The sequence below is a fragment of the Nicotiana sylvestris genome, chromosome 8, assembly GCF_000393655.2.
Source record: "Nicotiana sylvestris chromosome 8, ASM39365v2, whole genome shotgun sequence".
Lineage (NCBI taxonomy): Eukaryota > Viridiplantae > Streptophyta > Magnoliopsida > Solanales > Solanaceae > Nicotiana > Nicotiana sylvestris.
In genome coordinates, this window is record NC_091064.1 from 191,286,461 (window position 1) to 191,312,104 (window position 25,644).

Sequence of the window (25,644 nt, forward strand, 5' to 3'; positions counted from 1 at the left end):
TGCTTTCTTCTTAATTCTTTAAGAGCTAGAAGAAAAGCAATTGTATATATACCAATTAAAAGTCTTTTCCTCCTACAATATGTGACAATGTCCCTTTGTCAAGGAGAGAAATTCAAATATTTTATTTTTCCTCCATTTCCCATTCACCCTCTTTTAAGCTAAAATAAGCTTAAAAAATCCAACGGTAACTTCGACGCGGAGCATATATTTATGTGTAAAAGTCCACCAAAACTACAAAAACTAATAAATATGAACTCATAACTAAAAAAATACAATAGGTTCAATCCTAAAAATATTTGAGGTTAAACCTATAGAGTTTATCCTAGATCCACCTCCAAAAGCTAGGCCATAAATTGATCGAAAAAGGATTGATGCAAGGAAACATTTAGTTGACATTTGAATCTAACTTAGTTCCTAGAATTTGTGGGTATTTAACATGCGGGTTCCCAGCTCATCTACCATATCAACAACATTAGCTAAAGAGAGTTCACAATCCATTATCCATTAACTGTACAGAAATATTCATACTTAATCACTTCAGCCAGAAAACTACATTAACAACCGAATTATTTTAAACAAGATACAGATTCGTCTTTCTCAGTAATCTAACTATTGAGATAGATGCAAATAGATAGTTAAAGATCTGTGATTCACAAGAAGAAATGCAAAAGGTCATTCCTCCCGGTGTCCTGCTGGTGAATCAATGGATCGAGCACGCGTCTCCACCCGTTATAGTCCACTGCTGAGCCAGCGTCTGGTAGGGGAAACCCATTTACAAAGAAAAAGGGAGTTCCATACACACCTTTCACACAGCCATACTGAGAAAAAACATAAATGAATCAGCTAGAAGAAGTAAAAGGGGAGAAAGAACAAGGCGTCCGGCATCAGTGATAATTAACGATAATTTACCTTGAAGGAAAATCGTGTCGATTGATCAGTTTTGTAGTCAGTAAACCCAGCCTTAATCACATCATAATTTGAATTCCCAATTGCATTAGTTGAAAATCTCGCAACTTTTTCGACAACAGATGCTCTAGACAAGTTGAAAGTCGCTTTGTTGTAAAACTCTTCCTGTTCAACAATGCACCGTCAAATTAAGTACTCAAATACATGTCAAACATCGTAAATTAACAATTTTGTGCATTCAATCAGTTGACTAATCCGTGGTTCACGATCAGCCATGTTTTTCTAGGTTCTTTTGTTGCTTCAAATTATTACACTCATGCACATCTTTTAGCTCACCAATGTCTAAAAAAGTAGTGACATTTCATAGGCGTTTGGACAATATTTGAATTGAAGTTGAAAAGGAGAATTTGAATTTCTAGATGAAAATAAGTTTGTGATTCAGTTGTGTTTGCACATGAACTTCATTTGGAATAAAAGTTGTGAAAATTGAAGATTTATGAGAGGAAACTAGTATTTCACTTGAAATAACCTTCCAGAATGTCAATATTTCACTTGAAGCAAGCTCAAATACTGAAGTTCAATATTCACAAATATGTGCCAGACTAGTATAGGCAAAAAATATGTTGAACTAATATGAAGGTAATATTTCATGGCCAAACGGGTGCGGTCCCCTTTTTGAAATGTTATAGTAGCTTGTTTTTTTTTTTTGTCCGTTTTCACTTGTCTTTCACTCTGCCTTGACAAAGCTTTAATCAAATAACGAAAAGGTTTTAGGTTCACTACTTTGCTTTGACAAAGCTTTAACTACAGAACTAAGAGGTTTTTGTTCACTATAAACTGATTAGCTAGCTTCTATGCCTGAATTAAGAGGTCATTTTTCTCTCTCTCTTTCATCTTCTCGGGATTTTCTTCCACCAGGGGTGGGGGTATGAAGGGGAGGAAAAGAATTGAAGTAATAACAAGTCATAACCATCAAACAAAATTCTCCAATTTTCGGAATTTGAACATATTGCAAATTGCAATGCTTTCTTTTGAATAATTTTCTTGACTAAAAGCACTCCAGCTACAGATCAATAGTTGAAGGAACTTGAGTGATAGAAGACCTACTCTTTGAGGTAATTTACCAGGAACATAATAGGCCACACAACTAATGATGTCAAGGTTGTTTAAAGTAGAAGGAAGATGCTATGAAGCCATAAATTGAAAGTTACCTAGTCGTAAGGTTCCAAAAACATCATTTACATTGCCTATAGACACCTCAAAGTATCTTATAAACTAGAATAAGAAGTCCATGACAATAGCAAGTAACTGGAAAGTAGGAATATAAGCTAAAGGAGTAGGACTTTTGAAGCATCACGCTAAAGCATACAATAGAGCAACAAGTATATTAGGGGAAAAGAGAAAAGGAAATCAGCAGCATACACTTTCATCTTGAAAATTAAATCACAAAGAACATTAACTATCAAGGCAAAAACAAACATGGACATAGACAGAAAAATGAGAGATGCATGTATCTTTTCACTTAGAACAATGGTTTTTAACATGAGTTATTGACAGTAGTTGAGGTTCCACATACTCAGTACAGAAGTCCTCTTACCTGATGATCAAAGAAAGACTCCAGTAGCTTGTACGTGGCAGATGCATTCAACTTATTGACAACATGCAATGCGCGCGAGGTAAGAAATGCATTGTCATGGTAACTGCAGAATAGCAAGAGCAAACAAGTCAATCTCTGTCTGGTAGGATTTATTTCCAAAAGCTGAACAGGAAAACAACATATTGTCATGCATTACTCATGCAACATTTGAATCTCAACAAAAAAGAAAAAGAGGAAGAGGAAAAACGCTAGCAATTGCGTTTGTGGGAGGAAATACACACCATTTTACACAATGGTATAGCAAGTTCAAAAGAATAATGAATTTTCAAATACAGACATTGCATTAGCTAATACTTTCTAAAGATCAACATAGCAGTCGATAACTTTACTGTGCTGAAGCAAAGTTCAAAGAAGCATCATTCATGTTCATCTTAGCATGTAGATGTTAAGTAGGCAAGTTCTCGATAAAGATGACACCATCTTACATAATGCTTCAGACAGCAAATGGAGAATGAAAATATATACAGTGATATATGACCAGTGACCACAGTGTTTAACCATTACTGAAGCAATTGGATGTTCAATATATACCAAAGAGAGTAAACATATCAGATAGTCAACCAAAACATCGGCAATTTGAGCTCAAAAGATTGAGATAGAATGCAAAAGAAGTCTACATAGAAAAGAAAATTACATCAATCAGCAAAAAAGAGCCTACACTAATGAATATATCATCATTTCAGCTAACAGCAAGCAGAGATTCACCCAAAAAAATTCTCTTTTTACCTATATACAACAACAACAACAAACCCAGTGTAATCCCGCAAGTGGGATCCGGGGAGGCTAGTGTGTACGCGGCACCTTACCCCTACGTTCAAGAAGGCAAAGTAATTATAGGTTCTCACGAATTCTTGAAACTCAGTAAAGGGAGTAATAAATCGGTCAAATCATTCATATTTCCACTTAGATTAACTTCTATTCCCCTCCCTCCCCCACCCCCCACCCCTCCCCCAACACACACACACACACAAAAAAAAAAAGGGATTTAAGTTCCAGATATAAACTGAAAGTTAAAAATCAATCAACTACACCTCATTTAGCTATATGTAAAATCCTATATATCCAATAGATTCATTTCATTCCAATACCCCCCCCCCCCCGTCCCAATTTGTGTGATACGTTTTTCTTTTTAGTTTGAAGGAACGATACATTTCTTCTATATCTAGAACAACTTCACTTTAAGATACTCACATTACCCTAATTGAAGTAATTATTAGATCACAAGTTTCAAAATCTTTTTTTAAAACTTATGTCCAGTCAAACAATATCATATAAAATGAGCCACCAGTATTTGAAGTAAGATGATAGCCAGCCTAAAATAGTCTAACTATGACAAATCAAACAATGATATTTGAAAAATAAACAACAAAAGGTGTTAGAAAAGAGCATACGGCAAAGGGAATGGATGGACAAGAAGAGAGACACGAGAACCGTATTGCTGTAGAGCTTGTTTAAGTGGGGGCCATGCGTCTCTACTGTCGGGGCAAACTGGGTCAAAGAAAGCCTCGATCAAAATTGAATCTACCTTTGGTGTTCTGTTCTCGTACCAGAAGCCATCTTGTTTGGCAGGGATCGAAATTTGATAACTTACAGAAACAAAGAGCAGGAGAAAAATCAGCAAAAGAATTGATTTGAGAAGAAAATGGGATTTCCGAAGCTCCATTTTCTTGCAAAAAGGGTTCCTCTTTTGGGTTAAGATTTTAGCAGTGTAATGCATAAGGACAGAAGTTTAATGGAATTTGATTATCACGACAAAATGTAAGGAAGATGACGATACACGTTTTTATTTTTTTTGTTTTTTGTTTTTTGGTCTTTTACGGCACGTTGAATCCAAGGTCGTGGGTTCTTGAAAATCAGAAATTTTAATAATTTAAACTAATTAACAAAAATAATGATTTTTTTTAGAAATAGAATAAACATAGGTGTGAGTGTGACAAACCTAAATAATACTCCCTCCATCCCATTTTTTTACTATTTTCATACCTATTAAGCAATTCACCTCTTAACACTAATTAATAATAAAATTGATTATATTAACCTTAGTTTAGTCATTAAAAATATAATAAATACTCCTAGGCTCTTTACTCTAAGGATAGGTTTGAAAAAAAAAGGTTAATTCTTTTTTTATATTTAAAAAAAACAAATAATATGAACCATAAAAAAACACTAAAAAATTAATTAAGTGGAGCGGAGGGAGGAGTATTCTTAAAAAAATTATATTCTCACATGTACACACACTCAAAAGTTGAAAAATGCATCCTGAAATTCACGGAAGAGTACAACAACTTAGAAAGACGAGTTGTAGTAGACGTGAATGAGATGTAACTGTTAGTATAATTAGAGGCGGATCCAGGATTTTGAGACCATGGGTGCACCACCGGCTTTAACGTAAATTTGGTGTTGTAAATAGTGTTAAAAATAATTGGTCAATAATGTGAGAACATTTAGTATTTTGACTTATTATCAATTTTAAATAGTATTAATTAAAGAGATAACTTATACATTTCTTAAATAATTTAGTTCTTATCTTCTACAATCAAAACAAAGAAAAAAAAATGTTAATGATAATTTAATACCGTAATTTGAAACTTGTGCAAATTTTAGTGCAAAATAAAGCACAAAATATAAGGGAGTAATGAGTAGAAAAAAAGAAACGGAAGGAAACGAATGAAAGAAAGGAAAAGACGGAAGGAAACAAATGAACGGAAGAAAGAAAGAAAGAAAGAAAGAAAGAAAAATGTAGGGCGAGGAGGTCCAAGGGGATTCGATCCCTTGTTCTTGGGGAAATAAAACAACCATCCAGCCAGTGCACCACTTAGCTGTAATATGGCTGTCCAACGGGACGGGACGAAACAGTCATCCCATCCCATCCCGCTAACAAACGGGATGGGACAAGATGGGACGGGACGAAACGGGACAAGACGGGTTCGTGGGCCTTAAGTGTATTTTCTTTAAAAAACGACTAGTTTTTTGAAAATTACTATGTTTTTAAAGTTTGCAACGGCTAGATTTTTAACTTATTTAATAAACTTAAATGTTAAAACGAAAATTAGAAAACTAAGTAAAGAATTATAAAATATTAAAACAAAAGACTTGTAATGAAATATTCTAGCAATTATAAATTTATAACAGAGTTATAATTTATTTAATATAATTTCAAAGTATTAAGTAACTAAGATAATTCATAAAAAAATCCAACTCTTAGAGCCTTTTATTTTATTAATAGAACTTTCAAATCTCAAATACAAATATAACGAGTGCACCGTGATTAAATATAACGAGATGGAATGAGTGCACTGCGATTAAATATTGAAACTTGAATAAATTGCCCAAAATATTGCTCCAAATACTTGACGAATTAATTTGAAGCTTGAAAGTTGCTCAAGGTCATCACTTGTTTTAGAACTAAATTCTGTGTTCTGAGGCCTTAAAACCTTCTTTTTGTCTCGCCTCGATTTGCATGCGCAATCCGAGCATGTATACGGAAAGCCATTACGTGAAAATCTGTGAAAAATGATAAATTTTGCTTTTAAAATAAACTTGAGTTGACTTCAGTTAATATTTTGGGTAAACGGACCCGCACCCGTGATTCGAAGGTCTCGGAGGGTCCGTAGGAAAATATAGGACTTGGGCGTATGCCTGGGATCGAATTTCGAGGTCCCAAACCCGAGAAATGAATTTTTAAAGAAAATTATTTTCTGGAATATATATGAGTTTTTGGAAATGAAATATATTTGAAATTGATGGTATCGGGCCCGTATTTTAGTTCCAGAGCCCGGTACAAGTTTGAAATAATAATTAGGTTGAATCTGTAAAATTTGGTAAAGATCGGTATTGGTTTGGTATAAAACGGACTTAAAGTTGAGAAATCGGAAATTTTGGTGTTCTTGAATGATTTCATTAAATTGGGATTTAATTCATAGTTGTTGATATTATTTTGATGATTTGATTGTACGAGTAAGTCCATATGATATTTTTAGGTTAGTGTGCATGTTTGATTTGGAGCCCTGAGGGTTCGGGTGAGTTTTGGATAGGTCACGAATTGGAATTAAACAGGGAAATTGCAGGTTTTCAGCTGGTATGTGTGCAGGCCCTGATCTCGCAATTGCGAGGTCAGGTGTCGCAATTGTGAGCCTATCAGGCTTGGCAATTGCGAGGGCCACTTCGCAATTGCGAAGTATGCCTGGCCAGCCTATCTCACAATTGCGAGCAATCTTTCGCAAATGCGAAGAACCCGGATATCCCCAGATGTCGCAAATGCGACACTCCCTTCGCAAATGCGAGTTTGCAATTGCGAACACCTTATTGCAAATGTGATGATCAGGTCCTGAAGGGGTTCGCAATTGCGACCCCCGGTCGCAATTGCGACATCTGAGACCTGCAAATTCATAACTTAGCCGAAAATCTTTCATTTTCAAACTTTTTCAAAACATAAACTCTCTTGGGAGATTTTTCAAAGTAAATTTCTTCTCCAAATCGATTGTAAGTCATTTCTAACTCGTTTTCTTTGATCTCTAACATCTTTTCACATGATTTCAACTCAAAATCAAGGGTTTTCATGGGGGAAATTGGGTGTTTTGTGTAGAATCTAGGTTTTTCAAATTTTGGGGATTTGGACCTCGATTTGAGGTTCGATTTCAAAACAAATTATATATTTAGGTTCGTGGGTGAATGGGTAATCGGGTTTTGGTCCGAACTTTGGATTTTGACCATGTGGGCCCGAGGTCAATTTTTGACTTTTTGGGAAAAACTTTAGAAAATCTATTGTCATGCAATATAATTGATTCATTTAGCATTTATTGATGTAGTTAAGTAACTTGTGGCTAGATACGAGCAAATTTGTGGTGGAATCAAGAGGTAAAGTGGTAGTTGAGGCTTGAATTGTGTCCATGGCATCGAGGTAAGTGTTTGGTCTAACCTTAGCTTGGGGTATTAGGAGTTGTGTCCTATTTTCTATGTGTTAGTTGTTGAGTACGACGTATAGGCATGATGACGAGTATCTATACGTTGGTGTCAAGCATGCTTGTGAGTCTTATACTATGATTAATGTGACTTCGTTTGTATTGTTCATGCCTTGTGTGATGATTTCTATTGTTGAGCAAGGCTTGTGGAAGTAATATTGGTATTTGAATATTGAAGAGCGCTGGCTCAAGTTGAAAAAGCATTGGTTCAAATTGTGAATTGAGTTGTGAAGTAAATGTGAAAAAAGAGGATTATGATATTGTTTAACTTGCCGGGATATTGTTGTTTTAATGTTATCTCCCTTGCCGGGATATGATTGTTGTACTATTGTTCACTTATCAGGATTTTATTGTGAATTTGTTGATTCCCTTGCCCTTATTGCTTTATGATTGTTGTTTGGGTGAGGAAGAGTGTTAAAGTACGAAAGGTGATGTCGTGTATGATTTTCTGTGAGGAAGAGTGTAAAGCACGAAGGGTGATGCCGTGTATGATATTTGTGAGAGAGTGTTAAAACACGAAGGGTGATGCCATGCTGCACGATGTACAGTTCTGTGCCGATTATATTGATTTTTATGGTGAGGACGAGAGTAAAAGCACAAAGGGTGATGCCGTACAGATTATATTGATTCTTATGGTGAGAACGAGAGAAAAAGCACGAAGGGTGATGTCGTGCGCTTGTTTGATTTCCGATTCTTGTTGATAATTGAGTTATGGTGTGCCTTATATTTACATGTTCTTCTTCTGTTATTATTTGATGTTCCCCGCAACATGTTTCTCCCTCCCATCCTTCACTGTACTTTCATGCTTTTATTTTCCACTGTATGTGATTTAACTGCACAAGTTTATTTGGTAGTCTGGTCCTAGCCTCGTCACTACTTCGTCGAGATTAGGCTAGGCACCTACCAACATATGAGGTCGGTTGTGCTGATACTACACTCTGTACTGTGTGCAGATCTTGGTGCAGCAGCTTTCGGACCATAGTTTTGGGGTTGCTGCCTTCATTCCATTCGGAGATCCGAGGTAGTCCTGCAAGCGTCCGCAGGCCCTAACGTCTCCTTCTATCCTTTCATCCTATTTCATTTATGTATTTCAGAGACAGCGTTGTACTTATCTTTCGGACATTTATTTGTAGCATTCCTAGACCGTCTGTAAAATTGTGACACCAATTATGGGTAGTCTTTGTTTAAAGAATTGTATTGGTAATATTTAAATGGTTGTATTTTGTTCTTCCGCTTATTAATTCCGCTGTTTATATAATGTTGGTTCATAATTGTTAATGGATAAAAATGGGAAAAAGGTAATTAATTCAAATGGTTGGCTTGCCTAGCTTTCACTAGTAGGTGCCATTACGACTCCCGAGAGTGGGAAATTCGGGTCGTGACAAGTTGGTATCAGAGCTCTAGGTTACTTAGGTCTCACAATTCACGGACAAGCTTAGTAGAGTCTGAGGGATCGGTACGGAGACGTCTGTATTTATCCCCCAGAGGCTACAGAGTTAGGAAAAACTTCACATCTATTCTTTCCTGTCGTGCGGTTTGGTTTCTCAATGCTAATTGAATTTCTACTCTGTTCTTTCATAGATGGCAAGAACACGCACTTTCTCATCCACTGATCAGCAGCCCGAGCCCCCAATAGCAACTCCCACGAGGGGCAGAGGGCGAGGTCGAGGTCGTGCTAGAGGCCGAGGTAGGGACAAAGCTCATCCTAGAGCAGCAGCACCAGCGGCGGAGCCTCAGGTTGAGTTTGATGATTAGGTTCCTGCCCAGGCAGTTCCGGTGGGCCCAGCTTAGGTCTCAGAGGGGTTCGTTGCTACCCCAATACTTCAGGATGCTCTGGTCCGTCTAGTGGGCCTTATGGAGAGTGTCACCCGGGCAGACTTGCTTCATGTAGCACCAGCTGTCTCTCAAGCTAGAGGAGGAGCCCAGACTCCTGCTACTCGAACTCCGGAGTAGATGGCCCCCCAATTTCAGACTCCAGCAGCTCAGCCAGTTGGAGCAGTTCAGCCGGGTGTGGTAGCTCAGACCGGTGATGGAGCAACTATGTTTGCCGATGCCTTGTAGAGATTGGACAGGTTTACCAAGCTCTTCACTACCACTTTCAGCAGTGCATCTTCTGAGGATCCCCAAGATTATCTAGACAGTTGTCATGAGGTTCTCAGTAACATGAGGATAGTGGAGACCAATGGGGTCGACTTTGCTACTTTTCGCTTATCTGGATCCGCCAAGACTTGGTGGAGATATTATTGTTTGGCTAGACCAGTTGGGTCACCAACTTTGACTTGGGATCAATTTTCTCAGCTGTTTTTGGAGAAGTTTCTTCCTGTCACTCAGAGGGAGATCTATCGGAGTCAATTTAAGCGTCTCCAATAGGGTTCTATGATTGTTACTCAGTACGAGACCAGGTTTATTGATTTGGCCCGTCATGCTCTACTTATACTTCCCATTGAGAGAGAGAGAGAGGAGGTTCATTGAGGGGCTCATTCAGCCTATTTGACTTCAGATGGCTAAGGAGACGGGGAGCGATATTTCCTTTCAGGATGCTTCCAATGTGTTCATGAGGGTTGAGATGGTTCTATCACAGGGGGTGGTCACGGGTCTGATAAGAGGCCTCGTTATTCAGGCAGATTCAGTGGAGCGTCATCTGGAGGCAGGGATTCGTATGGTAGAGGCCATCATCCTAGGCCTTTTTATTCAGCACTTCAGGTTTCTCATGGTGCTTCAGGTGGCCGCGGTTCTCATATGCAGTATTCGGATTAACAGTCCTACAGTGCACCGCCAGCTCCTATCAGTTCACTGCCGCTCCAGAGTTTTCGGGGTGGTCATTCAGGTTGTCAAGGTCAGCAGTCTCAACAGCTGAGGGCTTGTTATACTTGTGGTGATATGGGGCATATTGCTGGATTTTGCCCTCGAGTATTGAGCAACTCTCAACATCAGAGTTCCCGTGCCATGGTTCAGGCACCGAGTGTTCCACAGCCCGCTCAGCCAACTAGAGGTGCTAGAGGTGGAGGTAGAGGTACTAGAGGTGGAGGTCAGGCCGCTAGAGGTGGAGGACAGCCTGCAGCAGGCCGTCCCAGAGATGTCGTTTAGAGTGGTGGGGCCTAGCCCCGATGTTATGCTCTTCCAGCCAGGCTTGAGGCTGAGGCTTCCGATGCAATTATCACATGTACTGTTCTGGTTTGTAGTAGAGATGCTTCAGTTTTATTTGATCCAAGATCTACGTACTCCTATGTGTTATCTTATTTTGCACGGTATCTGGTCATGCCTAGTGATTCCTTGAGTGCTCCTGTATATGTGTCTACACCGGTGGGGGATTCTATTATGGTAGATCATGTCCATCGTTAGTGTATAGTTGTGATTGGGGGTCTTGAGACTCGTGTAGATTTGTTACTTTTGGATATGGTTGATTTTGATGTCATATTGGGGATGGACTGGTTATCACCTTACCACGCTATCTTGGACTGTCATGCCAAGACTGTGACCTTAGCCTTGCCGGGTTTACCTTATTTAGAGTGGAGAGGGACTCCTAGTCATTCTACCCGTAGTGTTATCTAATATATGAAGGCTCGGCGTATGGTCGAGAAGGGGTGTTTGGCTTATTTGGCAAATTTTCGTGATTCTAGCTCTGAGATTCCTTCTATGGATTCTGTGCATGTTGTTCGTGAGTTTCCTGAGGTATTTCCTTTAGACCTGCCAAGTATGCCACCCGATAGGGATATTGACTTATGCATTGATTTGGCTCCGGGCACTCAGCCCATTTCTATTCCGCCGTATCGTATGGCCCCGCTTAAGTTGAGAGAATTGAAGGAGCAGTTTCAAGACTTGCTTGATAAAGGCTTCATTAGACCTAGTGTCTCGCCTTGAGGGTGCACCGGTGTTAATTGTCAAGAATAAGGATGGATCGATGAGGATGTGCATAGATTGCCAACAGTTGAACAAGGTTACAATCAAAAATAAGTATCCATTGCCGAAGATTGATGATTTGTTTGATCAAATTCAGGATGCCAAGGTATTTTTGAAGATTGACTTGAGATCTGGCTACCATCAGTTGAGGATTAGGGCATCCGATGTCCCTAAGATAACTTTCCGCACTCGGTACGAGCATTATGAGTTCTTGGTGATGTCATTTGGGTTGACTAATTCCCCAGTAGCTTTTTTGGATTTAATGAACCGTGTGTTCAAGCCTTACTTGGATTCGTTCGTGATAGTCTTCATTGATGATATCTTGATCTGTTCCCGCAGTCAGGAGGAGCATGATCAGCATCTGAGAGTGGTTTTTTAGACTTTGAGAGATAGTCAGTTGTATGCTAAGTTTTCGAAGTGTGAGTTCTGGTTGAGTTTAGTTGCATTCTTGGGTCATGTTGTATCAGTAGAGGGTATTTAGGTAGATCCAAAAAAGATAGAGGTAGTCAAGAACTGGCCTAGACCCACATCAGCTATAGAGATCCGGAGTTTCTTGGGTTTGGCAGGCTATTATCGTCAGTTTGTGGAGGGGTTTTCATCTATTGCAGCCCCGATGACCAAGTTGACCCAGAAGGGTGCCCAGTTCAGGTGGTCGGATGAGTGTGAGGCGAGCTTTCAGAAGCTCAAGACAGCTTTGACTACGGCACCGGTGTTGGTTTTGCTCACAGGTTCAGAGCCATATACAGTTTATTGTGATGCATCTCGTATTGGACTAGGTGCAGTGTTGATGCAGGATGACAAGGTTATTACATATGCTTTGCGTCAGTTGAAGATTCATGAGAAAAATTACTCGGTCCATGAGTAGCAGCCATTGTTCATGCGTTGAAGATATGGAGGCACTATCTGTATGGCATGTCATGTAAGGTGTTCACGGATCACAAGAGTTTGCAATACTTATTCAAGCAGAAGGAGCTAAATTTGAGGCAGAGGAGGTGGTTGGAGTTATTGAAAGACTATGATATCACCATCTTATATCATCCTAGAAAGGCCAATGTGGTGGTCGACGCTTTGAGTAGGAAGTCAGCCAGTATGGGCAGTCTTGCGTATATTTTGGTCGGTGAGAGACTGCTTGCTTTGGATGTTCAGGCTTTGGCCAATCAGTTCGTGAGGTTGGATATTTCTAAGCCCAGCCGTGTGTTAACTTGCACAGTCGCTCGTTTTTCTTTATTGGAGCGTATCCGAGATCAGCAATATGATGACCCTCATTTATGTATCCTTAGGTACACGGTGCAACACGAAGGTGCCAAGCACGTAACATTAGGAGATGATGGAGTTTTGAGGCTGCAGGGCAGAGTTTGTGTGCCTAACGTGGATGGGCTTCGAGAGTTGATTTTAGAGGAGGCCCATAGTTCCCGGTACTCTATTCATCCGGGCGTCGCTAAGATGTATCAGGATTTTCGGTAGCATTATTGGTGAAGGAGGATAAAGAAGGATATTGTGCATATGTGGCTCGGTGTTTGAATTGCCAGCAGGTAAAGTACAAGCATCAGAGACCTAGTGGTTTGTTCTAGAAGATTGAGATTCCTCAGTGGAAGTGGGAGCATATCACTATGGACTTCGTTGTTGGACTCCCACGGACTTAGAGGAAGTTTGATGCAGTGTGGGTCATTGTTGATAGGCTGACCAAGTTAGCACATTTCATTCTTATGGCAATCTCCTATTCTTCTGAGAGGTTAGCTGAGATTTATATCTGGGAGATTGTTTGTCTTCATGGTGTGCCCGTATCTATTATTTCGGACCGAGGTACACAGTTTACCTCACATATCTTGAGAGCAATTCAGCAGCAGTTGGGCACACGGGTTGAGTTGAGCATAACATTTCATCCTCAGACGGACAGGCAGTCCGAGCGTACTATTCAGATTTTGGAGGATATGCTCCGAGCTTGTGTCATTGACTTTGGAGGCTCGTGGGATTAGTTCTTGCCTTTAGAGGAGTGTGCCTACAACAATAGTTACCAGTCGAGCATCCAGATGGCTCCTTATGAGGCTTTATATGGTAGGCGGTGTCGGTCGCCGGTTGGATGGTTTGAGCCAGGAGAGGCTCGATTGTTGGGTACAGATCTAGTATAGGATGCCTTGGAAAAGGTCAGGATCATTCAGGATAGGCTTTGTACAGTTCAGTCCAAGCAAAAGCGTTATGCTGACCGTAAGGTTCGAGATGTGGCATTCATGGTCGGCGAGCGGGTGTTGCTTCGGGTGTCACCTATGAAGGGCGTGATGAGATTTGGGAAGAGGGGCAAGCTTAGCCCTAAATTCATTGGCCCGTTTGAAATTCTTGATCGAGTGGGAGAGGTGGCTTATAGATTTGCATTGCCGCCGAGCTTATCAGTCGTGCATCCAGTATTTCACGTATTCATGCTTCGAAAGTATCACGACGATCCATCCCACGTGTTAGATTTCAGCACTGTCCAGTTGGACAAGGACTTGTCCTATGAGGAGGAGTCGGTAGCTATTCTATACCAGCAGGTTCGTTAGTTGAGATCGAAGAGTTTCCCTTCTGTTCGTATTCAGTGGAGATGTCAGCCTGTTGAGGCAGCGACCTGGGAGTCCGAGTCCGATATGCGGAGCCGTTATCCCCATCTTTTCTTCGACTCAGGTACTTCCTTCTTATGTTCATTCGAGGACGAACTGTTGTTTTAGAGGTGGAGAATGTGAGGACTGAAAAGGTTATCACTTGTTTTAGAACTAAATTCTGTGTTCCGAGGCCTTAAACCTCCTTTTTGTCTTGCCGCGATTTGCGTGCGCAGTCTGGACGTGTATCCGAAAAGCCATTATGTGAAAATCTGTGAAAAATGGTAAGTTTTGCTTTTAAAATGAACTTGAGTTGACTTTGGTCAACATTTTGGGTAAACGGACCCGGACCCGTGATTCGATGGTCCTGGAGGGTCCGTAGTATGGGACTTGGGCATATGCCCGGAATCGAATTTCGAGGTCCCAAACCCGAGAAATAAATTTTTAAAGAAAATTATTTTCTGGAATATATATGAGTTTTTGGAAATGAAATATGTTTGAAATTGATGGTATCAGGCCCGTATTTTGGTTTCGGAGCCCGATACAAGTTTGAAATAATAATTAGGTTGAATCTGTAAAATTTGGTAAAGATCGATATTGGTTTGGTATAAAACGGACTTAAAGTTGAAAAATTGGAAATTTTGGTGTTCTTGAATGATTTCATGAATTTAGGGTTTAATTCATAGTTGTTGATATTATTTTGATGATTGTATTGCACGAGCAAGTCCGTATGATGTTTTTAGGTTAGTGTGCATGTTTGGTTTGGAGCCCCGAGGGCTCGGGTGAGTTTTGGATATACCACAGAGTGGAATTGAACTTAGGAAATTGCAGGTTTTCAACTGGTATGTGTTGCAGGCCCTGATCTCGCAATTACGAGGTCAGGTGTCGCAATTGCGAGCCTATCAGGCTTGGCAATTGCGAGGGCCACTTCGCAATTGCGAAGTATGCCTGGCCATCTTTTCTCGCAATTGTGAGCAATCTTTCGCAAATGCAGAGAACCCAGATATCCCCAGCTGTCGCAAATGCGAAACTCCCTTCGCAAATGCGAGTTCGTAATTGCGAACACCTTATCGCAAATGCGATGGTAGCAGGTCCTGAAGGGGTTCGCAATTGCAACATCTGCGACCTACAAATTCATAACTTAGCCAAAAATCTTTCATTTTTCAAACTCTTTCAAAACATAAACTCTCTTGGGCGATTTTCCAAAGAAACGTTCTTCTCCAAATCGATTGTAAATCATTTCTAACTCGTCTTCTTCGATCTTTAACACCTTTTCATATGATTTCAACTCAAAATCAAGGGTTCTCATGGGGGAAATTGGGTGTTTTGGGTAGAACCTAGGTTTTTCAAACTTTGGGGATTTGGACCTCGATTTGAGGTCCGATTTCAAAACAAATTATATATTTGGGTTCGTAGGTGAATGGGTAATCGGGTTTTGGTCCGAACTTCGGATTTTGACCATGTGGGCTCGGGGTCAATTTTTGAATTTTTGGGAAAAACATTAGAAAACCTATTGTCATGCATTAGAATTGATTCATTTAGCATTTATTGATGTAGTTAAGTAACTTGTGGCTAGATACGAGTGAATTGGTAGTAGAATCAAGAGGTAAAGCGGTAGTTGAGGCTTGAATTGTGTTCGTAGCATCGAGCTAAATGTTTGGTCTAACCTTAACTTGAGGGATTAGAAGTTATGTCCTATTTGATATGTGTTAGTTGTTGAGTACGACGTATAGGCATGGTGACGAGTATCTATACGTTGGTGTCAAGCATGCCCGTGAGTCTTATACTCTGATTAATGTGACTTCGTTTGTATTGTTCATGTCTTGTGTGATGATTTCTATTGTTGAGCAAGGCTTGTGGAAGTAATATTGGTATTTGAACATTGAAGAGCGTTGGCTCAAGTTGAAAAAGCATTGGTTCAAATTGTGAATTGAGTTGTGAAGTAAATGTGAAAAAAAGGATTATGATATTGTTTAACTTGCCGGGATATTGTTGTTTTAATGTTATCTCCCTTGCCGGGATATGATTGTTGTACTATTGTTCCCTTATCAGGATTTTATTGTGAATTTGTTGATTCCCTTGCCCTTATTGCTTTGTGATTGTTGTTTGGGTGAGGAAGAGTGTTAAAGTACGAAGGGTGATGCCGTGTATGATTTTTTGTGAGGAAGAGTGTAAAGCACGAAGGGTGATGCCGTGTATGATATTTGTGAGAGAGTGTTAAAGCACAAAGGGTGATGCCGTGCTGCACGATGTACAATTCAGTGCCGATTATATTAATTTTTATAGTGAGGACAAGCGTAAAAGCACGAAGGGTGATGCCGTGCAGATGATATTGATTCTTATGGTGAGGACGAGAGAAAAAGCACGAAGGGTGATGCCGTGCACTTGTTTGATTTATGATTCTTGTTTATAATTGAGTTATGGTGTGCCTTATATTTACATGCTGTTCTTCTGTTATTATTTGATGTTCCCCGCAACATGTTTCCCCCTCCCATCCTTAACTGTACTTTCCTGCTTTTATTTTCCACTGTATGTGATTTAACTGCACAAGTTTATTTGGTAGTCTGGTCCTAGCCTCGTCACTACTTCGTCGAGATTAGGCTAGGCACTTATCAGCACATGGGGTCGGTTGTGCTGATACTACACTCTACACTGTGTGCAGATCCTAGTGCAGCAACTTTCGGACCTTAGCTTTGGGGTTGCTGCCTTCATTCCATTTGGAGATCCGAGGTAGCTCTGCAAGCGTCCGCAGGCCCTAGCGTCTCCTTCTATCCTTTTATCCTGTTTCACTTATATATTTCAGAGACATCATCGTACTTATTTTTCGGACCTTTATTTGTAGTATTCCTAGACCATCTGTGAAATTGTGACACCAATTCTGGGTAGTCTTTATTTAAGGAATTGTATTGGTAATATTTAAATGGTTGTATTTTGTTCTTCTGCTTATTAATTCCGCTGTATATATAATGTTGGTTCATAATTGCTAAAGGATAAAAATGGGAAAAAGGTAAATAATTCAAATGGTTGGCTTGCCTAGCTTTCACTAGTAAGCACCATCACGACTCTCAAGGGTGGAAAATCCGAGTCGTGACAAAAAATTTGCTCAAATACTTGAAACTTGAAAGTTATCACTTAATAGTTGATAGTAACAAAATTGAGAGAATAATATATATAGAATATTAGAATGTAAGAGATTTGAGAGAGAAGATTGATTTTTTATGGGAAAAAATGAAGAAGAATGGGGGTATTTGTAGTAGAAAATAGGACCAAAGTGTAATTTAATAAACTTAGGGATTATATTAAAAGTTTGGAGAGGGGTAGTGGGTGTTTGGGGGAGGGGGTAGGAGGTGTTTTGCCCATTTTTGGCCGTTGGCAACGGCTATTTTGCAATTTAAGTCGTTGCCCAACGACTAGATTTTTTTAAAAAAATTCAGGCGGGATACGGGACGGGACGAAACGGGATGGGACAAACGGGACGAAATGACCACCCCGTCCCATCCTGTGTCCTGTTTAACATTGGCCCATCCTGTTTAATTTGAAGTGGGACGGGAGGGGATGCATGATGGGACGGGCCGTCCCGTCCCGTTGGACAGCCATAGGCTATATAGAGCATGGGTTCCTCAAGTTAATATTAGACCATTTATGTAAATTATGTACATGAAAAAACTGATTTGCTAGGAAGACTATGGGTTCACGTGAACCCCAATTTGTAGGGCAGATCCGCCCCTGAGTATAATGTATTTATAACTAGATGAGTATTGCTCGTGCATAGCATGGACCCAATATTTTGAATTCTAAAGTTGTTTTGGTTGTGTCTAGTCTTGTACCCACGTAGCTTATGGTTTAGAATAAATATAAGTTCATAAATACGGAAGCACAGTTCCAACCTTGGAAAATCGTGACAAACATAGAACAATGTATATTGCCTCCTTGGACTTGTTGAAATTGAGCAAATATTTATGTTTCTTCCACTTCCTTTAAATACAATTACAAAATCAAACTCAAGCATACGCCTTATTAGCTCTTAATTTTCTACCCACAATCCTAAGCTACGTGATCAACCAAATGTATCAGTTGCTATTATTGTTTTCACTATGAATAAAAGAGATAACATAGTCCAATTGAGAGCCATAGAGTATTACAAATATTTGTTCATTACGGGAAACATCTGCTACTATGTATTCTTCAAACAACTTCTTGTCCTATTCCAAAAAGAGAATAAGAAGTCAAACATTTTTAGATAGAAAACATTAACTAATAAAAGTCCCATAGCAAGAACTGAAAAATATCATGGCATAAAGAGACGTGTGGATGTGGGTGTGCGTGTGCATGTGCGCATGCGTATGTGTGTGTGTGTGTGTGAGAGAGAGAGAGAGGGATCATATACATAAACCAAGGATCTCCACAAACAAACTACTCCAGAGTACTATATCCAAGAGTCGAGTTATGGACCTTTAGAGAAGAGGGAGCAAAGAAAGTAAAGGGAAAGACACTATTACTACTATCTAAAGATGCATCATAAATCTAATTTTTTTCTCTTAAAACGGTATAAGATCTTCCTATCCTTAAGATTAAACCACTTAACAATTAATGAAATAATAATAAAAAAATGCTTGGCCTTATTTGTTCTTCGATAAGCTAATTGTAACGACCTGACTGGTCGTTTTGCTTTTTAGAACCCTGCCCCCTAAATAAAACTTCTTGCGCTTGCTTTAACTAATTTACGACTCGGGGGGATGGTGGGTTCGGGAATTGGAAGGATTTGGGTTGAAATATGCTCATTTGATTCCTTAAGATTTTCTTAAAAGACTAAGTTTGACTTTGGTCAACATTTTTAGCAAACGGACCCGGATTCGTATTTTGATGGTCTCGGAGGGTCCGTAGAAAAATATGAGACCTAGGCGTAGTCTCAGAATCGAATTCTGAAGTCCCTAGGCCGAGTAATGAATTTTTATTAGAAATTATTAAACTGAAATTCTAAGGATTTAAAGAAACTAATTAATGATTGATCATATGGGTATCGGGCTTGTATATTGGTTTCGGAGCCCGGTACAGGTTCAATATAACATTTAAGACTTGCTCGCAAAATTTGGTGCCAATCCGAGTAGTTTAGTGCGTTTCGGCTCGTTAGAGGAGAATTAAGAACTTGAAGTTCATAAGTTTGATTCAATTGGTTTCAGGGGGTGATTCTTACATTTAGCGTTGTTTCGGGCGTTCCGAAGGTTGGAGCAGGTCCGTTTCATGATTTTAGACTTGTCAGTACGGGGCTCGGGAGCCCCGAGCATCAATCAGACGAGTCTTGAGAGAAGTTGGAAAGGTTGAGAAGGGCTGAAGCATCTGCTTCTGTCATAACCGCACCTGCGGTTGGTCAGCCGCAGGTGCGAGACCGCAGAAGCGGTCGTCCTCTCACTGATGCGGCCAAGGCAGGCCGGGCCCAAAACCGCAAAAGCGGCTCCCAAGCCACAGAAGCGGCCCCGCAGAAGCGGCTTCAAGACCGTAGAAGCGGTCCCAGCCTTCTTGGCCAATTCCACGGATGCGGTCTCTTCCTCGCAGAAGCGGGACCGCAGACGCAGTCCCTTGACCTCAGATGCGGAAATTGCTGAAGCAGTGAGCTTCATTTAATATGGTATCTAAGTCATTTTTTCCACTTTTCACTCCTCTATTGGGCGATTTTGGAGCTTTTGAGAGAAGACTTTTACCTAGCATCTTGAGGTAAGTTTATCCCACCTATTCCTAGTTTAATACTTGTATCTTAGGTAGATTAAACATTAAGATTAAGGTAAAATTATGGGGTTAGAGAAAAACCTAGGATTTTGATAAAACATAGATTGAAATTGGTTATGAAGCGAAGTGAAAATCATATATTATCGATCCTTAGGAAACAAAGAACAACTTTCTTTGAAAAATTTGAGAATCCGGGCACGTGGGCCCAGGTTCGGATTTTAGGAAACTTGTGTTTAAGGTTGGGAAATTGCTTTAATAGTTAGGATGCGACCTTATGAGCTTGTACTGACTAGTTCTTACCCCATTGAACTAGTTTTGGATCGTTCGGCTCCAAATTGAGGGTTCGGGCTCGTTCTTGGTATTGGAAGTGCACTTTGGAGTGAGGTGAGTCTCCTTTCTAACCTTGTAAGAGGGAATTGTCCCCATAGGAGTAATAATTGTATAATTTTCTACTAAATGCGGGGCTACATACACATTAGGTGACGAGCGTTCGTGCATATCTACTAACATGTTAATTGTCCGGGTAGTTTAGGACCGGTGTCATGCTATAATATGTCTTCTTGTTAATACGATCAGTTAGGATATACTAGAGAATTGGAAATGAACATAAGTGAACATATGTTGTGTTGAATACTTGTATGAGTTTATTTGAATATAAATGCGCCTTCTTGTATTCTTCTGTTGAAAATTGATATTTGTGGATCTGGCCGATCACCTTGGTAGGAATATATGCATGTATGGTTCGTACCATTCGACCCTCTGGCAGTGCACAGTTTTTTTTATGTTGGATCGGGCCGTCGACCTCGGCATAACGTGCGCATGATATTTATGTGAATTTATTATTGATGACCTGCCTATATCATGGTTTAAATTGTAAAGGATTAACTGGGGTATTAAAATGACATGACTTAGAAATACTTATTTCACATGTTATATATTGTGACCATCATGCCGAGCATAACATCATATTATATTATTTGGCCCTAGTAGGTATCAAGTCGACCTCTCATATCTACTTCTTCGAGATTAGACGGGATACTTACTGGGTACAAATTATTTATGTACTCATGCTATGTTTCTGTACTTAATTGTACAGGCTCTGAGGCAGGTTCATCTGACTATCAGACCGGTGCAGGTCCCTTATCATAGTCCGAGACTTCCACGGTGAGCTGCTTTCCTTTCCTGTGCCGATCAGCAGCTGGATGGAGTCTTCCTTACTTTTGACTGTCTATTCTGCTTCAGACATTAGGATAAATATATTATTTTGTATATTCTACTAGTTGCCCACAACTTGTGACACCAGGTCTTGGCACACACATTAGTAGTAGTTTCTTTTGGATTGTATAATTATTATTGAATGTTGCATATTATCACCTACTTTTAATTGCAAATTAAGAAAAAAAATGTTGTAACTGTTTTAGGTAAGTAAAATAAGAATTCACTAATACTTTCGTGTTGGCTTGCCAGACAACGGTGTTGGGCGCCATTTTGGCCTATTATGTAAATGGGTCGTGACAACATGGTATTAGAGCTCTAGGTTCATGTAGGTCTCAAAAATCATGGGCAAACCTAATAGAATCTTGCGGATCGGTACAGAAACATCTGTATTTATCTTCGAGAGGCTATAGGGTGTTAAGAAACTACTCTTTATTCATTTCCTATCTTGCAGTGGATGGTACAATAAATTTCTCCCTTCTATTCTCTCACAGATGGTGAGGACACGCACGACGGATGTTCCAGACCCGGGAGGGGCTCCTCCCCTTGTTGCTAGAGGCCGAGGCAAAGGCCAGGGGAGGGCACCGACCCGAGGAAGGGGACGAGGCATCCCAGAGCTTTTCCAGTAGCACCACCAGCAGATCCTACGGGAGATCCCATTATTGAGAAGCAGGGCGAAGTGCCCGTAGCTGAGCCTACCTCGGCGGACTTTATGACAGCACCAGGATTCCAGGAGGTCATGTTCGTATGCTACAATTCATGGACACCATAACTCAGGCTGGTTTATTTCCAGCAGATCCAGCTACATCACAGGCAGGAGGGGGAGCACAGAGCCCTACTGCTCAGGCTCATGGTCATGCAAATGTAGTGTATCAGACTCCCGGTGCACTACCCGCGGATGGGGCTCAACCAGTTGCTGCAGTGATACCCGAGCCCAGACCAGCTGCGAATGGTGACTCGCAGAAGCTGTTGGATAGATGGACTAGACTTTACCTTCCTGTATTCGAGGGTGAGCGTCATGAGGATGCTCAGGACTTCATTGATAGGTGTAGGGACAAACTGCACAATATGAGGATATTGGAGTCGCATGGGGTTGACTTCACCACTTTTCAGCTAGAGGGCAGGGCTGGTAGATGGTGGCAATCTTATTTTCTTGACAGGCCAACAGGTTCTCCTCCCATCACTTGGAGTCAGTTCACACAGTTATTCCTGGACAGGTATATTCCACCCTCTAAGAGGGAAGAGCTACGGTATCAGTTCGAGCAGCTGGAGCAGGGTCAGATATCGGTGACCGACTATGAGGTGAGGTTTTCTAAGTTATTCCGCCATGCATTGATGATACTTTCTACTAACACAGAGAGGGTGCAGAGGTTCGTTGTAGGGTTGCATTCTGGCATCAGGGCCAACATAGCCCAAGAGGTGGAGATGGAGACTCCTTATCAGTTAGTGGTGGAGATTTCTCGGAGGATTGAGGGCTACCGTCTGAGGGGTAGGGAGCAGATATAGTAGGATAAGAGGGTTAAATTCTCTGGAGAGTTCAGAGGTTCCCCGGCCTAGGGAAGGGGTTAGTTTGGGAGGGGACAGCCCAGTAGGCCCCCACATTCAGCACCACCACCTGCTCGGGTTGCTCCAGCGCGTCCCTATTTCAGCACCATACCAGAGAGTTCTTATCGCCCACCAGCTATTCAAGGTTCCTCCGATGGGTGTTCAGGTCCTCAGGGTTCTTCTGATTCTTATTTCAGTGCTATGCCGGAGTGTTCATACCATCCACCGGCTATTCAAGCTTCTTCCAGTGGGTCTACAGGCCATCATGGTCAGTCGTTAGGGCAGCAAGTTGCCGCACTGCGGGGTTGTTTCGAGTGCAGAGACCTTGGTCATATGAGGAGATACTTCCCCAGGCTTCAGGGCAAGGCAGTACAACAGGGTCAGCAACCTATAATTCTAGCACCGTCCTCCCTGCCACTTAGAGGTGGAGGGCAGACTGGTAGGGGCCGTCCTAGAGGTGGAGGCCAGGCAGGGAGAGGTCAGCCAACTACTAAGTCAGGTGGAGGCCAGCCATCCAGCGCTCTAGCCAGATTTTATGCCCTTCCGGCTAGGCCAGATGCATTGGCCTCAGATGCCGTCATCACAGGTATTATTTCCATTTACGGTAGAGATGCTTCGGTATTATTTGATCCAGGGTCTACCTATTCGTATGTGTTATCTCTGTTTGCTCATTTTCTGGCTATTGCTTCTGAGTCCTTGGGCACTCTTATTCATGTGTCCACTCTTGTGGGCGACTCTGTGGTTATGGATCGAATCTACCGGTCCTGTGTGGTCACATTCTGTAGTTTTGAGATTAGAGCAGACCTCCTGTTGCTTGATATGATTGATTTTGAGATCATCCTGGGCATGGATTGGTTATCTCCATATCAAGCTGTCCTAGATTGCCATGCCAAGACTATTGCTTTAGCGATGCCAGGGTTGCCAAGGTCGGAGTGGAAGGGTTCCACAACTGATATGTCTAGCCGGGTTATCTCTTTCCTGAAGGCTCGGCAAATGGTCGAGAAGGGGTGTTTGGCTTATTTGGCTTATGTTCGGGACACCACCGCAGAGTCTCCGACGATTGATTCAGTTTCAGTAGTTCGGGAGTTTGCCGATGTGTTTCCTACTAATCTTCCTGGCATGCCACCAGATCATGATATTGATTTCTGTATTGACTTGGCTCCAGGCACCCAACCTATACCTATCCCACCGTACTGAATGGCTCCAAAAGAGTTGAAGGAGTTGAAGGAGAAGCTTGATGAGTTGTTAGTAAAGGGGTTTGTTAGAACCAGTGTATCACCTTGCGGTGCACCAGTGTTATTTGTGAAGAAGAAGGATGGGACTATGCGGATGTGCATTGATTACCGCCAATTGAATAAAGTCACCATCAAGAACAAGTATCCATTGCCTCACATCGATGATTTGTTTGACTAGTTACAGGGTGCTAGGGTGTTCTCTAAGATCGACTTGAGGTCAGGGTACCATCAGTTGAAGATTCGGGACTCGGATATTCCGAAGACTGCATTCCGGACCAGATATGGCCATATGAGTTTCTGGTGATGTTCTTTGGCTTGACTAATGCCCTAGAAGCATTTATGGTCTTGATGAATAGAGTGTTTAGGCCTTATATTGATTCCTTTGTCATCGTCTTCATTGATGACATCTTGATATACTCCCGTAGCCTGGGGAGCACGAGCAGCATTTGAGGGTAGTGCTTCAGACCTTGCGAGAGCAGAAGCTATATGCTAAGTTCTCTAAGTGTGAGTTCTGGCTAGAGTCAGTGGCATTCTTGGGGCATATTATGGAAGGGAGGGTATTAAGGTGGACCTCAAGAAGATTGAGGCAGTTCAGAGTTGGCCACGTCCTACTTCAGTGACCGAGATCAGGAGTTTCATGGGGTTAGCAGGTTATTACAGACGATTCGTGCAGGGCTTTTCATCTATTGCATCACCTCTAACTAGATTGACCTAGAGGGTGATCCTTTCCATTGGTCTGATGATTATGAGACGAGCTTTCAGAAGCTCAAGATAGTATTGACTACAACACCAGTTCTTGTATTGCCTTCTAGTTCAGGGATGTATATGGTATATTGCGATGCTTTGCGCATTGGATTGGGATGTGTATTGATGTAGGAGGGGCGAGTTATTGCATATGCTTCACATCAGCTAAAGAGCCATGAGACGAATTATCATATGCACGATCTAGAGTTGGCCGCGATTGTTCATGCTCTTAAGATATGAAGGCATTATCTATACGGGGTATCATGTGAGGTTTATACTGATCATCGCAGCTTACAACACTTGTTCAAGTAGAGGGATCTCAATTTGAGGTAGCGTAGATGACTTGAGATGCTGAAGGATTATGACATCACCGTTCTTTATCACCCGGGCAAGGCAAATGTGGTCGCAGATGCCTTGAGCAGGAAGGCAGAGAGTATGGGTAGTTTGGCATTCATTCCAGTAGAGGAGAGACCAATAGCTTTGGACATCCAATCCTTGGCTAACAGACTTGTGAGGTTGGATATTTCAGAGCCCAACCGAGTCTTGCATGCATTGTTGCTCAGTCTTCATTATTAGGGCAAATCAAGGCCTGGCAGTTCAATGATCCACATTTGGCAGTTCTTAGAAAGACATTGCTTCAGGGTAGTGCCAAGGAGGTTTCTATTGGCAAGGACGGTGTTTTGCAACTCCAGGGTCGCCTATGTGTTCCTAATGTTGATGGTCTGAGGGAGAGGATACTAGAGGAGGCACATAGTTCGCGGTATTCCATTCATCCGGGTGCTATGAAGATGTATCGTGACTTGAGGCAACATTATTGGTGGCGGAGGATAAAGAAAGACATAGTGGAGTATGTGGCTAGGTGTTTGAATTGCCAACAGGTCAAGTATGAGCTCCAAAGGCCGGGTGGCTTACTTCAGCAGATGCCTATACCAGAATGGAAATGGGAGCTCATTACTATGGATTTCGTGGTTGGCTTACCCCGAACCTTGCGGAAGTTTGATGCAGTATGGGTCATCGTGGATAGGTTGACCAAGTCGGCACACTTTATACCAGTTGTGACTACTTGCACTTCGAAGAGGCTGGCTCAGATTTACATTCGGGAGATAGTCTGGTTGCACGATATGCCTATTTCCATCATATCAGATAGAGGCCCTCAGTTCACTTCTCATTTCTGGAGAGCTGTTTAG

The 25,644-nt window shown here is 41.2% G+C and overlaps 4 protein-coding genes across 4 annotated transcripts; 3 read left to right on the forward strand and 1 right to left on the reverse strand.

The window, feature by feature from the left end:
• Positions 1–477: 477 nt before the first annotated feature.
• LOC104250007 (uncharacterized) lies at positions 478–4,343 on the reverse strand. Its single transcript, XM_009806544.2, has 4 exons — positions 3,955–4,343; positions 2,504–2,606; positions 910–1,071; positions 478–818 (listed from the first exon to the last, which is right to left on the reverse strand). The coding sequence occupies exons 1-4, from the start codon at positions 4,278–4,280 to the stop codon at positions 651–653; spliced, it is 759 nt and encodes a 252-aa protein (XP_009804846.1). The 5' UTR covers positions 4,281–4,343; the 3' UTR covers positions 478–650.
• A 17,349-nt stretch (positions 4,344–21,692) lies between these two features.
• Positions 21,693–22,439, forward strand: LOC138876167 (uncharacterized). Its single transcript, XM_070155070.1, has one exon. It carries the CDS (start codon positions 21,693–21,695, stop codon positions 22,437–22,439), a length of 747 nt encoding a protein of 248 aa, XP_070011171.1.
• A 240-nt stretch (positions 22,440–22,679) lies between these two features.
• LOC138876168 (uncharacterized) lies at positions 22,680–23,675 on the forward strand. The gene has a single exon (XM_070155071.1). It carries the CDS (start codon positions 22,680–22,682, stop codon positions 23,673–23,675), a length of 996 nt encoding a protein of 331 aa, XP_070011172.1.
• LOC138876169 (uncharacterized) lies at positions 23,676–25,644 on the forward strand. The gene is made up of 3 exons (XM_070155072.1): positions 23,676–23,809; positions 24,987–25,203; positions 25,336–25,644. Exons 1-3 carry the CDS (start codon positions 23,676–23,678, stop codon positions 25,642–25,644), a joined length of 660 nt encoding a protein of 219 aa, XP_070011173.1.